The sequence below is a fragment of the Diaphorina citri genome, unplaced genomic scaffold (genome assembly GCF_000475195.1).
Source record: "Diaphorina citri unplaced genomic scaffold, Diaci psyllid genome assembly version 1.1 scaffold668, whole genome shotgun sequence".
Taxonomy (NCBI): domain Eukaryota; kingdom Metazoa; phylum Arthropoda; class Insecta; order Hemiptera; family Psyllidae; genus Diaphorina; species Diaphorina citri.
This window is the reverse complement of record NW_007378101.1, coordinates 18686-33776: the sequence shown is the minus strand read 5'-3', so window position 1 is coordinate 33776 and position 15091 is coordinate 18686. Positions and strand designations below refer to the sequence as shown.

The 15091-nt window shown below is 37.1% G+C and overlaps 1 protein-coding gene across 1 annotated transcript; it reads left to right on the top strand.

Annotated features, from left to right (window-relative positions):
- The first annotated feature begins 467 nt into the window (after window positions 1-467).
- Window positions 468-15077, top strand: LOC103511045 (GTPase-activating protein and VPS9 domain-containing protein 1-like). The gene is made up of 17 exons (XM_026824922.1): window positions 468-595; window positions 730-906; window positions 1405-1637; window positions 4534-4762; window positions 5041-5250; window positions 5638-5775; window positions 6075-6289; window positions 6700-6710; window positions 7101-7268; window positions 7705-7873; window positions 8092-8401; window positions 8766-8973; window positions 9460-9564; window positions 9885-10052; window positions 11866-12059; window positions 12866-13057; window positions 13800-15077. The coding sequence occupies exons 1-17, from the start codon at window positions 482-484 to the stop codon at window positions 13938-13940; spliced, it is 2982 nt and encodes a 993-aa protein (XP_026680723.1). The 5' UTR covers window positions 468-481; the 3' UTR covers window positions 13941-15077.
- The last annotated feature ends 14 nt before the right edge of the window (window positions 15078-15091 follow it).

Here is a 15091-nt window from a genome sequence, read left to right as displayed (position 1 = left end):
CAAACTAAAGATAAAAAGTAAAAAATGAATTCAGATTGTACAAGTTGTGGAAAAAAAATCAAAAATTCGAATTTCCCACCAACTTTACACGCAAAAAGGCCGACGATGGCCTACGATGGCCCTGTTCATAACCACGGCCTGTAAGAATATGTATATTATGTATTTTTATTATTATTATTATTATTTTATTTTTTTTTTCATCCTTTAAATCACTACATGAGTTATACAACTTAGTATTAGTTTTATTTATGATAAGTGATTCAAAAACATCTGTTTTGTTATTATTAGTTTTCCTTGTGTGTTCTATCATTCATGTTCCTCCCACAGTCTAATGAAGGTCTTATCATATTAGGTAGTTGTTTTAAACAAACAATATGAACTGTTTTTTACTCATTATTGAATTACTTTATTTAGATATTAATTAACTAACTTTTTACCAATGAAAAAAATCTTTTTAATTCTTCCAGATATATCCTGAATCATGGCAGACTGTGGATTTACGTTTCGGGATTTGTTACAATTTTCTGATCAACTCAGAAGTGAACGGTTGTTCATTTTATCTGAACAGAATCATCTTCAGGAGTTGAACAGCAAGGTAGGTCCTATGAACTTAATCAGCTGAGGTGTATGGTCAGGTACATGAAATTGTTCTCTTTTAGAGTCAATAATAGAGAAGTAGGTAAATTTACCCAGTTTTTTATGTATAATTCTTATTTGTTTTGTTTTCAGATGATTCAAAGTGCATCCCAGTTAGCTCAACTCGCCTGGATAAAATCCCAGCAGAGAATTAATCTTGACAGATTAATCCTGGCTAAACCTGATTGTTCTCCTGATGTTTGTTGTTTACGAGCTAACACATTGGACCAAACACAATTCATAGATGCTTATAAAGTATTGGGATATCAGGTAGGATTCATGATGGAAGTTATTATAAGAACTATGAATTTCTCTTGCAAGGTAATGAGATTGGAGTGTGAAGTGATTGGAAATGTATAGATAACTACCTACCTACCTACCCACTTAATTTGTTCATGGACTTTTAAGACTTTCTTTTTAAAAACTGAATCTAGATATCTACAATCTACATACCTACCCATTTATTTCTAGCCCTAAGTAAATACTCTTTATTTCTCCCACATTCTCATTAAGGTAATGAGATTGGAGTGTGAAGTGATTGGAAATGTATAGATAACTACCTACCTACCTACCCACTTAATTTGTTCATGGACTTTTACCTAAGACTTTCTTTTTAAAAACTGAATCTAGATATCTACATACCTACCCATTTATTTCTAGCCCTAAGTAAATACTCTTTATTTCTCCCACATTCTCATCTTTTGTAAATTCAGTCATTCCTTGCCTACCTCACTAACATTTTCTAATATAAAACCTCTTTATTAACAGGAAAGTACAGCATGTGGCAAACTGTTCAACTCAATACGGCAATGCCCCAAGCTACTTGCAGCATGCTTAGCTCACATGGACAGAGTGAGTCCGGATAAAGTTCCTTGCTTGGTAAATTGTATCATTTCCGGACTCTACGCAAACTGTTTGATTCCACAAGATGAGCTCAATATTCTTATTATGTTACGGCATCTTACTATCCTACAACTTTTGCCTTCAGAAGATCCCAGAAGGTGAGAATGATTAAACTTATCTACAACTGACATCACAATGATATTTGCCTATTATGATTTACAATATTACAATATGTTTCTTAATTTAGCTTTAAGACACCAATCCGTATGTGTTAAACTTTCATAAATGTACAATAATTGTATATAGCTTTATTGGTTCCAAAGCTGTGGAGAAAACAATCAAAAATTTATTTCTACATTTACGGGATCGAGCAACATTTCTGACAATATATTTTGATTCAGATCTTTTTCTAGAGGTAGTAGAAATTCGTGTGATGTTCATAGATTAGATTTTGTATGAATGCCGTGTTTACTATTTGGGTATGCAATGTACTACACAATAAATATTGATCTTGGGTTTATTTTATTTTACCAACAAAATACCTAGATAATTAAGTAAAAATAAATATGCAGATAATTATGTGGGTAAGTACCTACCTATAACCAGCATATTTACTCTATTTACTTGATCCTGCTAAAACCCGGGTAGGAAAAGACCAAATTAATCCTGGGATTCATAAAGTTGGATCCTATTCAGCTCGTAGTGCGATAATATAAAATCTTAGATACCTAGTTTACCTACCTATCTAGAGAGGTAATACGGATTCTCATTGAGGCAAGGGTAGTACGGATTTCCCTCGATTCGGAGGAAAACAAAAAAAATTCCAAATACCTAGTGGACTAGTAGAGATACGTACTACGTTGGTGCATTCCCATAGAAATTCAAAGAAGTGTACCTAGGTGCAACGGAAAGAGGTTCAAGGGGTCTGTTTTTTCCCTTCTATTCATGGTAATCATTTTGATTAGATGGCATGTACCTATTTTTATCAATTATGTACTTTATTAGTAAAATCCTTGGTGAGTGGGTGGGTTCTTCGAGAATAATTGCTTTAATAATTGCTCTTGTCAGTCACCAAACGAATTCCGTCATTAATTGAGGACAATCCACGTTCTCTAGACAAACAACTATGTCGCTTTGTTATTCATATAAAAGAATATCCTCGAATATTTGAGGAATGTGTACATTCTTTATTGTTAACAAAATCCAATGTAATTGTTTAAATTTAGCGTAGTTCACTCTTTGGAAACAATAATTATTTTTTATCTCCGCGTTGATCATGATTCATGATCAATGGATAACTTGGGAAATAGATAAATTCACAACGCTTTGTACTTCAGAATTTGTTTCATATATTTTTTCGAGAGTTTACACAATTTATTATCTTACAAAAGTTATTCATACAAAAGATTGCAACTAAACATATTTATAGCTTGTACAACTTAAATAATATAATGTTGTAGGGTACGACTTAAGTCAGTGTAAACACCATAGTAAATTATAAATTCAAAACCGAAATTTTTTCGACTCTTCTAATCAGTGTCCTCGACAAAAAAAAAGGACCTCTCAATCCCATTTAGCCAAGAGCAGAAAAGATGCACCTATAGTTACATACCCATTAAAATAATTAATATCTATCTATCAAATTTATAGTAATTTGACTATTACCTATATTCCTACCTAGATATTTTACGATAGTTGCGTGATGTCTCACATTGATAGGAAGTGGTAAGTTATCCAGAGATGGCCGAACTTACAGATGTCACGCTACACCACATCTATAAGGAAACACATTAGCCTCGTGTGTAGGCTAATACCACACACAAGTATAAATTAGATACGAGTAGAGAATTTATTGTGTAGTACATTGCATACCCAAATAGTAAACACGGCATTCATACAAAATCTAATCTATGAACATCACACGAATTTCTACTACCTCTAGAAAAATTACCGTACATTGTACGATTATTATTTTTCCAGAAACGTGCGGTAATTCCATTACGTGCAGTGTGGCAACGCTGTTCTTCAATGCTGGAAAATCTGGTAGAAAGTTTATTTTTATTTTACTTTTTTTTGCAGATTTTGCTCTTTTTCTTTTCGTGTAACTAATAATTTGTGTACTAAATCATGTGTTGTATTGTCTCTTCAATGGGAAAAACCTTTTATTCATTGATATAATTCAATGTGAAATACTCACCCCATTTTCACCCCAGTTCAACTGCTATCTCTACAGCTCACATCTGCAACTTGGAAAGTAAGAAAAGTGAAAATCCATTTGTCTAGCATTAGCAACCTACATGAGGGATTACCTTCCTAAAAACACTGGGGGAAATCTTATCACTTGACTATCTACTTTCAATATTCATTGTTTTATTGCTGCAGCTTTTCAGACTAAAGCTGGTTCATTACAGTACACATTTTCAGGTTTTTGGTTCTCGTGATTAATCTCAAATTTTCAAGGATAGCTATGTACTGTCATATCTATTCACACTGCAGTCAAACTTGGGTACTTATCAACTAATTTCTTGCACTAGCCTGCCATCTGTTAACTTGGCTGCTTTTCAGGGATCAGTGTAATCTGCTCATGTAATCAGATTTATACAAATTTCTTGACCCCGCCGGGAATCGAACCCGGGTCTCCCGCGTGCAAGGCGAGCGCAGTGACCACTACGCCATGGGAGCTGAAATACACAATAGGACTGCTTGGAAGAGACTGACAAAAAACGCCGACCCTATTTAAATAGGAAATGGCTAAGAAAAAGAGGAGAGCAAGGGTACCCATTAAGTCTTGCTGGGGGACTTTAAACAGGGAGGATACCAGCCTGAAATTTCCCTTGCTAAAGAAATAGCTACGGGATTGCAAACGACATCCAAATTTTTGTAGCCAAATCCAAATGTCAGCCCAAAGCAATCACCCTAGGACTGATTGAGAGGCTGACGAAAAACGCCAACCCCGTCTGAACATGGAAACAGGTCAGGAAGAATAAGATTTTTTTCAAAATAATATTCTGGTCATAAAAATGAGTACACTTACATCTCCATTTTTCTCCTTAGATTCCCTCTGGAAGAAAGACAACGACTGTTTGGTGTGGAAGGCTCGCCCGAATATCAAATAAAAGTGCAACGTTATAGACAATGGTCTATCAACAAGTTGTGCAAAATAACCAAGAGGTTCATTGACTCCTTGTTCAACAATATCGGCTGTTTTCCAAGCTGTCTGTCTTGGCTTATCAAACACATTTATAATATGCTGTCCAATGCTCAGAATATTCCAGAGAAAGAGGTAATTCTTGTTTTTATTTTTCCAGATAGACGGAACAACTGTAACTTTTAGGGTTTTATCGTTCCGAAAGTAAAGAGAGAAAGAAGACAGGATAGGAGAGAGCCAGTCGTTCCAAGAATAAATCTTATCTGTTCAGAATTAAATCCGCCCTGGCGGGAATCGAAACCGCGCTTACAAGGCAAAGGCGTTTTCTTAGCACGAGCACGCAAGTTGGTAATTTACTTCTTGGTTTTCTTTGTGTTTTTTGTTCCTACATATTTCCTCTTGTTCTATTCCAGGTGTTCACAATCAGTATGGATCTGATCTTCACCTGTTTCATATGTCCGGCCATAGTTAACCCGGAGCCGTATGGAATCACCGAGGCCAGTATTAGCTACATTGCCCGATCCAATCTGATAGAGGTGGCCAAGCTTCTGCAGATGTTGGCGCTGAAACGCTACCAGGAAATCGATCCTAAACTGGAAGATATTTGTTCCCAGTTTGAAAAGGTAAGATTTTCATGTTAACCTATTAATCACCCATTTTGCACCCTGCACGATCGTCTGAATTGACGATTCCCGATTCTGTTGAATTACTTGAAATCTACGGTCTTTTGCGAATAAGCCACGAACCTGGAAGCCTTGAAAGACTCAAAAGAAATAATGACTATTTAGCATAAAAAAAAATGGAAAATTCTGAAAAAAAAGAGCATTGTACCGTACCGTTTATTCTCGTCGAGGCCACCCATGAGACATATAAATAAAAAAAAGGTTTGATAGAGGGAACTGTAACTCCTACGGTCTTATCGTCCCGAAAGCGAAGACCGGATAGGAGAAAGCTAGCCATTCCGAGAACGCATTTGTGAACAACGTATTCTTTGTTCCTGTTGATTCCAGGATTTGCCGAAATTCCTAGACGTGTTACTAAGCAGTGTGAGCGAGGACATGGATGAGAACAATGTCCTGTCTAAATGTAAAAATCATTGTATCGATAGATTCGCGTCTTTCTTCACGGAAACTGATCTGAATACTTTCGTAAGTGTCTCCGTATTTCTAGCCCGGAAAAATTGTCTAATATAAAAGGAATTTTAATTGTGTTAGCATAAATGCTTGTAACGAAATAAATGTCCGTATTTTAAGTACAGAGCAGGAAAAACTACGACTTTGTGGGTAATTGAACCCGGAAAATAAGTGAGCGGAGGTTACCTTCATAATTTAGAATAGAATATACCTTGTTTATCCTGCTGGGATAGGACTGAAATGTCCGGTCTAAGATTTTGATTCAGTAGTATTATTATTATTATTATTACTATCGTTGTTATTATGATTTTCAGGTGAGTATGTTGGACATTTGTAACAACTACCATTCCAGTAACGCCGAAGACCAGGATACGTTCAGTCAACTGAAATCCCTACTAGATCTTCTGCCTGAATCATTTCTAATGGCCAGACTATCTAATCTGAATAATAACAATAGTGTGGCCACCCCTAGCCCGGATAACATACCAAAGAAGATAAGCTTGCTTAATAAAGGTATGTTTGTTCATTCGTTTGTCTAATTGTTTTTCAAATGTTTCAGTCCGATTTTGATGAACTTGTAGGGAGACATTTTCAACGACCTCTTACAGTATCAGTTATCGAAATTATCAAAACCAAAAAGTTTTGATGATTGAGAGAACGAAGTAAAGTCTAGAATTTTATTCACCCTGTGTCCGTGAAAGTCCCTTTACGGCCACAGCTTATGTATAAAGTATACAGGCATACATTTCTCTTTCAATTTTCTGCCGTTAATTGTATATCTTTGTTGTAAATAAAATTATTGCAAACAATATAGTGCTTTCTTATAAATGTTGAAGAATATTTGTCCAAGTTTCAGGTCTAAACAAGTGTAGATATTGCGTAAATATCGCGTACACTAACGATCTGTTGAAAAACCAAAGACACTGTATTAACTTTCAGTGGTAAGATCGGCCATAAGTCGTTTTTGCGTCAAACCCCTCAATGATTATCCCATCAAATGTACGAGATCTTGTTTAGACTGGTAAAGGGATTTTTCAGTCCTGTTCGGATAAGATAAATGAATGGGTAAGAGGCAGAGTGGACCAAGTCCAAAAATTGACTTTTTGAGTATTGTATATCGTTGGAAACAGCATGAAAAGATTTTATTTTTACTTTTTAATTGGTTCCTACTTCCCTTTAGTGTTGGAATGAGAGTAAAATGACTATCTCTATTCAAACTTTGGCTAGTCCTAAACTTTAACTCCATTTATCTTAAAACGCTTTATTTGGACATAGTCCGCTCTGCCTCTTACCAATTCAAACAAGGTACATTTTATTCTACTCCCGGTTTTGTTTTTCAGGTCGTGATACCCCGTCATCTCAAGTAACAGAGGGTGATGAAGCTGCCGGTAATTCGAGTGCTATCAGTACGGAGACCAGATTTGTACCGCCACCTCCTCCTGTAAAACAACCTAGATTTGATCTGGACGACAAGTTTGGAAAGTTTGAAATCAAAACGATAATAGGAGGTAAGAAGTCTTTTTCATTTGGATTAAATAATAATTATCTTGAAGAGTTTTCATTAAGATTGAATAATAATTTGATTATGTAAAGATTAAACAACAATAATGTGTTTATTTATTTTTCTTCATTTTCTGTAAAATCTACCTGGCTTGGTGCAGTGGTCAAGACGCTTGCTTGGTAATCACGAGGGCGTGGGTTCAATCCCAGCCGAGGAATCACCCCCAACATGGTTCAAGGATTTGACCACAATAATAGTAGTAACCTACCGCTGGAGCAAAGGGACTCTTTAGTCCCATTCGAGCAGTTTAAATAAGCACTATAATATTATTACTAACCCAGTTGAATGGAGTAGATTCTGTAGAGGGATCTCCTAGGATTTCGGAGCGAGTGGTTAGGGTTCGAATCCCTCCTAGGCTTACATTAATATTATTACTGTTTCAGGGGAACGAGATGAGACTGTATCAATGGTGTCAGATACATGGAGTACAGACGCTCTAGCGAGTGATGCTGAGAATATAGACCAGCAATCAGAACAGAGGACGAATGTATTGCAACCAGAACCAATAGCTCCTACTTCTCTACTACCCCAGGTTAGACATTTTAAAAATAGGCAATGAAAATTTGAAATTTTGGCTAGTGAAAATTTGGCTCATTATTCTGAAGTGACAATGGGTATAACTCTAACTACGGAGTCCGCGAAACCCTAGAGACAAGATAAGTCAGCCGTTCCAAGAATAAACTTATTTATTTTTCGAACCCATGACCTAGCGCTTACAGGGCTACCCTCCAACCTAACTAATCTGACTCTTGACAATCTTTAAAAAGAAGTTTCACAAAGAACGACATTTATGACAAGCATTTAAGTATGCTCAAGACGATTCAAATTCCTCAATTTCTCTCACTGATTGATTCTCGCATATTTCAGGTTTCTATTGATGAGGACAAGGTTTGTCTGAGCACTGTAAGCCTGGCTTCATCAGGTAGTAGTGAGTCCGATACTAGAGCTAAGAGTTCCGAGCTATCCCCTCCTATAGCCAATGGTTCGATTCCCGCTATGAACTTACCGTCTACTAGTAATCCATTCTTCTCCAAAAGCAGTATACCAAAGAGTATCAGTTTCGATAAGTCTGCAGATAAGGTATGTATTGAATTGATAATGAAGTCCCGGGTTCGATTCTCGCGTCCGAAGTATGTTCTGCTCTCTGATTGGAGTTCAGGGTGCACTCAGCCTCGTGAGAACAATTGAATTGGCCCATTAATCGAGTAGCGATCAGTGGCGGCATTACCAGTGTAAATTGATGATACGAGTAGATGAGAATTTATAGTAAAAAAAGGCACTTAGTAATGCTGTGATACTCACAAAAGTTGTGAAGAAGCTCTCTGCTTTACCACAAGGATTCATGATTTGATTTGATTTTTATAAAGCTGTGATACCCACAAAAGTTGTAAAAAAATTCTCTGCTTCACCGCAAATAATTGTTAATTCGATCATTTTGTTTCAGGATGTGGGTGATGATGATGCTAAAAACAAGAAGGGATTGTTCCGAAGGTTTAATCTGCCTTTCAAGAACAAAGGCCGAGGCAATAAGTACGTACGTGGTAATGATGAATATGGAAGCTTTGAAACCAATAGTGAAGGTCTTCTCAACTATCCTAATAAACCAATGCGTCGAGTTGTATCTGAGGAAAACAAGTCTCCACAGCAGAATGGTGAGATTTCTCGTATTATTTTAATGTGAGTTGGTATCCGGGCAATCGCCTGCCATTCAGACTGGGTGAGGTTATTGTGAGAACGCGGGTAGGTTGTTGCCGAATGGAGGGTAAAATCACCGTCACTGGAGACTTTCCTGGGTGGTATAGTGGTCAAAACGCTCGCCTGGTAAACAGGAGGGCGTGGGTTCAATCCCAGCCGAGGTATGGAATTTTATCCTCAATATACATAATTTGAGAATTTGACCACAGTAACAGTAGTAGCCTACTGCTGGAGTAAAGGGACTTTTCAGTCCTATGCGAGCAATAGAAATAAGCACTATTATTATGAGTAGTTATACAGTGATGTTAAGGAAATAATAATATTGATTTACACAGGCCATTATTATTTCTTAAACTCTGAATTAACTAAAAACTGTCTATGGCAAGATCGTGGCATGGCAAACTTGAATCACTTTTTTTTACATAAATATTTTTGTCTTTCAGATACTTCGGATGATATCCTAGCTAAGTACCGTTCTAAACCAACCGTCCCCAATGACGGACCAGAGTTGAGTCGACTCAATGGTGCTATGACTTCACAAGAATACTGAATTTTGAGATTGCAGTCGGTTGAAAATTAACCACCCAACCTGGAAAATAGTTTTTTTTTTTTTTTTTTTTTTTTTTTCAAAAATTGATATCCAGACACACTGAAAACTCATCCAAAATGTGGCTCCGGATATAAATCGATGTTTAAGACTAAAAAGTCATTACCATGTTAAACCCATAAAATACATTGTACCATGTTAAACCCATAAAATACACGAGACCTTGTTTAGACTGCTGGGGTAAAGAGACTTTTTAGTCTCATTCGAGCAGGCTAAACAAGGTATATTCTATTCTATTCTATTCTATTTATTTTTCAACAGGGGCGAGTATTAGAAGTGGCCGGAGTGGACGGGACATGGTATTACCTCCTCCTATCAAGCCTGATATATCTAACGTCACAGGACAAGGTGGCGGTACGGCAGAGTACAGGAGGAGAACCTACGAGTTTGTCGATAATAATAGACGAGATTACAGATCTGGATATTCAGGTGAGAGAATAGAGCATGTGGATTCAAATGCCGACTAAAATGGCCATATTAATTTAAAACCTAAAAAAAAAAAAAAAAAAAAAACGGGCCCCTCTCTCAGACTGTCTGAGGATGAATGTCGAAAAAATCGGGAGACTTAGGTATGTCAGATCGTCTGAGCGTCTCTCAGACTGTCTGAGGATGAATGTCGAAAAAATCGGGAGACTTAGGTATGTCAGATCGTCTGAGCGTCTCTCAGACTGTCTGAGGATGAATGTCGAAAAAATCGGGAGACTTAGGTATGTCAGATCGTCTGAGCGTCTCTCAGACTGTCTGAGGATGAATGTCGAAAAAATCGGGAGACTTAGGTATGTCAGATCGTCTGAGCGTCTCTCAGACTGTCTGAGGATGAATGTCGAAAAAATCGGGAGACTTAGGTATGTCAGATCGTCTGAGCGTCTCTCAGACTGTCTGAGGATGAATGTCGAAAAAATCGGGAGACTTAGGTATGTCAGATCGTCTGAGCGTCTCTCAGACTGTCTGAGGATGAATGTCGAAAAAATCGGGAGACTTAGGTATGTCAGATCGTCTGAGCGTCTCTCAGACTGTCTGAGGATGAATGTCGAAAAAATCGGGAGACTTAGGTATGTCAGATCGTCTGAGCGTCTCTCAGACTGTCTGAGGATGAATGTCGAAAAAATCGGGAGACTTAGGTATGTCAGATCGTCTGAGCGTCTCTCAGACTGTCTGAGGATGAATGTCGAAAAAATCGGGAGACTTAGGTATGTCAGATCGTCTGAGCGTCTCTCAGACTGTCTGAGGATGAATGTCGAAAAAATCGGGAGACTTAGGTATGTCAGATCGTCTGAGCGTCTCTCAGACTGTCTGAGGATGAATGTCGAAAAAATCGGGAGACTTAGGTATGTCAGATCGTCTGAGCGTCTCTCAGACTGTCTGAGGATGAATGTCGAAAAAATCGGGAGACTTAGGTATGTCAGATCGTCTGAGCGTCTCTCAGACTGTCTGAGGATGAATGTCGAAAAAATCGGGAGACTTAGGTATGTCAGATCGTCTGAGCGTCTCTCAGACTGTCTGAGGATGAATGTCGAAAAAATCGGGAGACTTAGGTATGTCAGATCGTCTGAGCGTCTCTCAGACTGTCTGAGGATGAATGTCGAAAAAATCGGGAGACTTAGGTATGTCAGATCGTCTGAGCGTCTCTCAGACTGTCTGAGGATGAATGTCGAAAAAATCGGGAGACTTAGGTATGTCAGATCGTCTGAGCGTCTCTCAGACTGTCTGAGGATGAATATCGGAAAAATCGAGAGACTTAGGTATGTCAGATCGTCTGAGCGTCTCTCAGACAGTCTGAGGATCAATGTCGGAAAAATCGAGAGACGTGGGTATGTCAGACCGTCTGAGAGACCTAGCTTTTTCCGTCACACATGATCTGAGCGTGAGAGGTAGGCATAAGGCTTTGGACGTCTTCAGTAGATTACCTATTGGTCAATAGATTTTTGTGTTTCTTTGCTCTTTTTTTCGTAGCAATAAAACACAAGGTCTCGTATATTTGATGGGTTAAAGAATAATACATACAACTAACAGTTCAGTAAAAAGACCTTGCTTAACTAGAAAAAAAAAAGGATGAGAGAAAGCCAGCCGTTCCGAGAACGAACATTATCCGTTCAGGAGAAAATCCGCCCTGAACGGGAATTTTGGACCATCCCTAAAAGGGTTCATAAACAAACGCTGCACTTCTCAATATTTTCACTACAATTTCCCCATGTTGAATTTACGTGCAACTTATAAAATATTTTTCTTTTTCTTTGGCTATTTTCAGACTCAAATAGTGTTCAACTATCGTTAGCCAAAATAGCAATAGATCGAGCTGTGATATCTCGCTGTTATATGTACGCTATGTATCCGAATGGGGATGGTGATATATCTAGAGACCAAGTTCTGCATGAGCACGTCAAGAATTTGGCCAAGATTATCACGCCGAACCATAAATACTTGCGTATACCCAAGGTAAGGAATGAGGGGATATTATTTCGTTAACTAGTGAATTAAAGAAATTAGTGTAGAAAAAGGGCTAAGTTAGAGTCGAACATTTTTCGGGTCTGCTTGAAATACGGTTGCATTCTGCCTCGTGAGGACAGTTGAGCAGCTACTTTAAATTAGTTTGTGCTCAGTTACGACATTACCAGAGGGGAAAAATAATATAGAAATGTCAGAAATAGTGGTTTACCGGTGTCCTCGCGAAACGCCAAACCATTGTTTCTTGCTGCTGACTGAACTGATTTAAACTGAGGACACTCCGCGGTCGAAGCGAGGTCCTCAGTCTTATTCCAGCCGTCGTCTTATTCAAGTCGGGATGTAATGCAGTTTTAATCGTAATTGCCCCGGCGGTTCGGCGCTGATTTATTAGTATTTCTCTTTTATTTTATTTAAGTTTGATTAATAACAATAAACCCTTATTTAGTGTACCCAAATACAATGTGTTACTTATCATTATCTTCTTAAACCCTTCTTAATTAAAATGGCGGCGTACAGAATCATTTGGGCATAACCCAAACCACTCGCCCCGGAGTCCTTCAGGGATCCCATAGAGATCCTTTTCTTCGGGAGACTGGGAGATTAACTCCCGGTCCACCAATAGTAAAAGAAGGCTCTTAGGAACGATGCTAGATTTATATAAAAAAAAATTAAAGAGGCTTTCAGCTTCACCACAAATGAACCGTCATTTATTTTTTCCCTCAACACTCAACTTTCAAATAAAGAATTTGAAAATTTCTTATTTTACTCGAACAATATTTTCCTCATTTCCTCCCCAGATGTTCCATTCAGAATGTCCCTGGCCTGCAGCTCAGGCGGAAATCTCCTCTATTTCTTCTTACAAGACGGCGCACGACAAGGTCCAATGTGTGTACAGAACTCTCAACACTATTCTCAATCTATTGTCATTAACCTCGGCCGTTCCTGCTGCAGATGATTTGATTCCTGTGCTAGTCTATGTGCTCATTAAGGTAAGATATTCGATCTATTCGGATGTTAGGGCAGAAAAAATGCTCATTAAGATACCTCTAATTAAGGTCTCACTTACATAAGATGCTTCGTTAACGCAAATGTACGTTGCAAAGGCACCTTCATCAACATACAAAGGGCTCATCCAGAACAAAAATATATCTGTGTCAAACCAATTAAATGACGTGAAATGCCTCCCTTAAACTATCATGGGTATTTTCATCATTATCTTGCCCCACATACAGCCACTCTTTTGTCAGTTCCAACTAAATTTAAATGGAAAGTACCTATCCTTTAAGATTGGACAAATACCGACCATGTTATATTGGTTAGCAAAACAGTGTGGTCCCGGAAAATACGTTATTTAGGCCGAATGTGTGTACAGAACTCTCAACACTATTCTCAATCTATTGTCATTAACCTCGGCCGTTCCTGCTGCAGATGATTTGATTCCTGTGCTAATCTATGTGCTCATTAAGGTAAGATATTCGATCTATTCGGATGTTAGGGCAGAAAAAATGCTCATTAAGATATTAAGTCCGTCCTAAAGCGCAAGTTCCTATTGATTACTTATTAAACCTTACAAAATCCAAGATGTGTTTCACCCATTTTACTAATTTTAACATTTTGAAGAAATGTCCAAAAACATAAGTACCGACATCGCCACTTCTAAAATCTACATTCTAGATCCCAAGAATCAAACGCGGACCTTTCAGTCATTCATATGAGTTTTTCTGTTTACAGGCCAATCCTCCGTCTCTCCTGTCTACGGTGCAATATGTGAATAGTTTCTACGCTAACAAGATGGAAGGTGAAATCCAATACTGGTGGGTCCAATTCTGCTCGGCGATAGAATTTATTAAGACCATGGATTACAAAGAGTAAGACTTTCATTTCCAACATTTTCTTTTCAAGTATATCGAGCTTCAAAGTTGAGCAAGCAGAAGAGAGGGGAAGTTATGGAGATGCTTGGATTTTGGTTCAAGAGAGGACCGGACCTTTGTAAAATCTTTGAAGTTTTTTTTTTTTTTTTAAACTAAACTTTCACTTTTTTAACTAAACTTTTTAATTAAACAGCAAAAAAATGTTGATCAGTGAAAATTGGTATGTACTGGCCATTCAAAAGGTATTATATACCCTATAGAAAAAATCTATTTACCTCTATTTTGGAGATCTTGTCGGAGAAATTATTTAGGTAACTGGTCATCCTCTTGAAATATTCAAGGTGTCTCTGAATAAAAAACTGCTGTTTTTGAAAAGTAATCGTGAAACACACACACCAAGTTTGTTATTTTAAGTACTAGACTGTACTTGGACCTCCAAAAATAAAGTAGTACAAAATTTATATTTTAAAATTTCAGAGTATACCTCCAAAATGAATATATTTTACAGTTAGGTAGTTTTAATTTTGTTTCATTATTTAGTTTGTATGGTTTCTCTAAGTAGGGTCATTATTTAATAACTGTGTTGAATTGAATATATTTTTTTTACTCGATCGTATTTTTGCTCTATACTGTGATATTTTATTTGATAATTTGTTTATTTTATTCGGCAGTAAAGTCAAAAGACCAGTCAAAAAAATTTAGAGGGGATAAATCTTGAATTTTTCCTCCTTGAATGTCAAATTTTCGCCCAAATTCGGTGCTGAACGAAAAAGATTTATGTGTTCGCTTGTAAAATTATTGTCAATGTTAGAATTCAATATTTACTTTATGAACCGCTTTGAATTAATTTATTTTCAAACAGGTATCAAGTACCTAGTATTTCCTAATATTTTCCTGTGTGTCCTTTATGCGCAATAGAAAGTTAGAAGGCTAAACAACAAGGAACATAGTTTACAGATTTTATAGCAATTTAGATAGTTTATGTGAAATATTATTTTTTGTATCCCTATCAAAGTATGCTAAAAGTTCCATAAAAAAGACGAAAATACAAACTTTGCATTTGTGATTTTGTTACTATGGTCGGTTCCTGCATTTTAACTTATAAAGTGTATTTATATTGATGTTTGAAAGAAAAAAATATATTTTAACTTT

Bases quoted from the DNA above. Each gene is read 5' to 3' on its own strand.
- LOC103511045 (XM_026824922.1), top strand. From the start codon at position 482: ATGGCAGACTGTGGATTTACGTTTCGGGATTTGTTACAATTTTCTGAT. The intron at 596-729 runs GTAGGTCCTATG...TTTTGTTTTCAG, and splicing joins TTCAGGAGTTGAACAGCAAG to ATGATTCAAAGTGCATCCCA. The intron at 8,974-9,459 runs GTGAGATTTCTC...TTTGTCTTTCAG, and splicing joins CAAGTCTCCACAGCAGAATG to ATACTTCGGATGATATCCTA.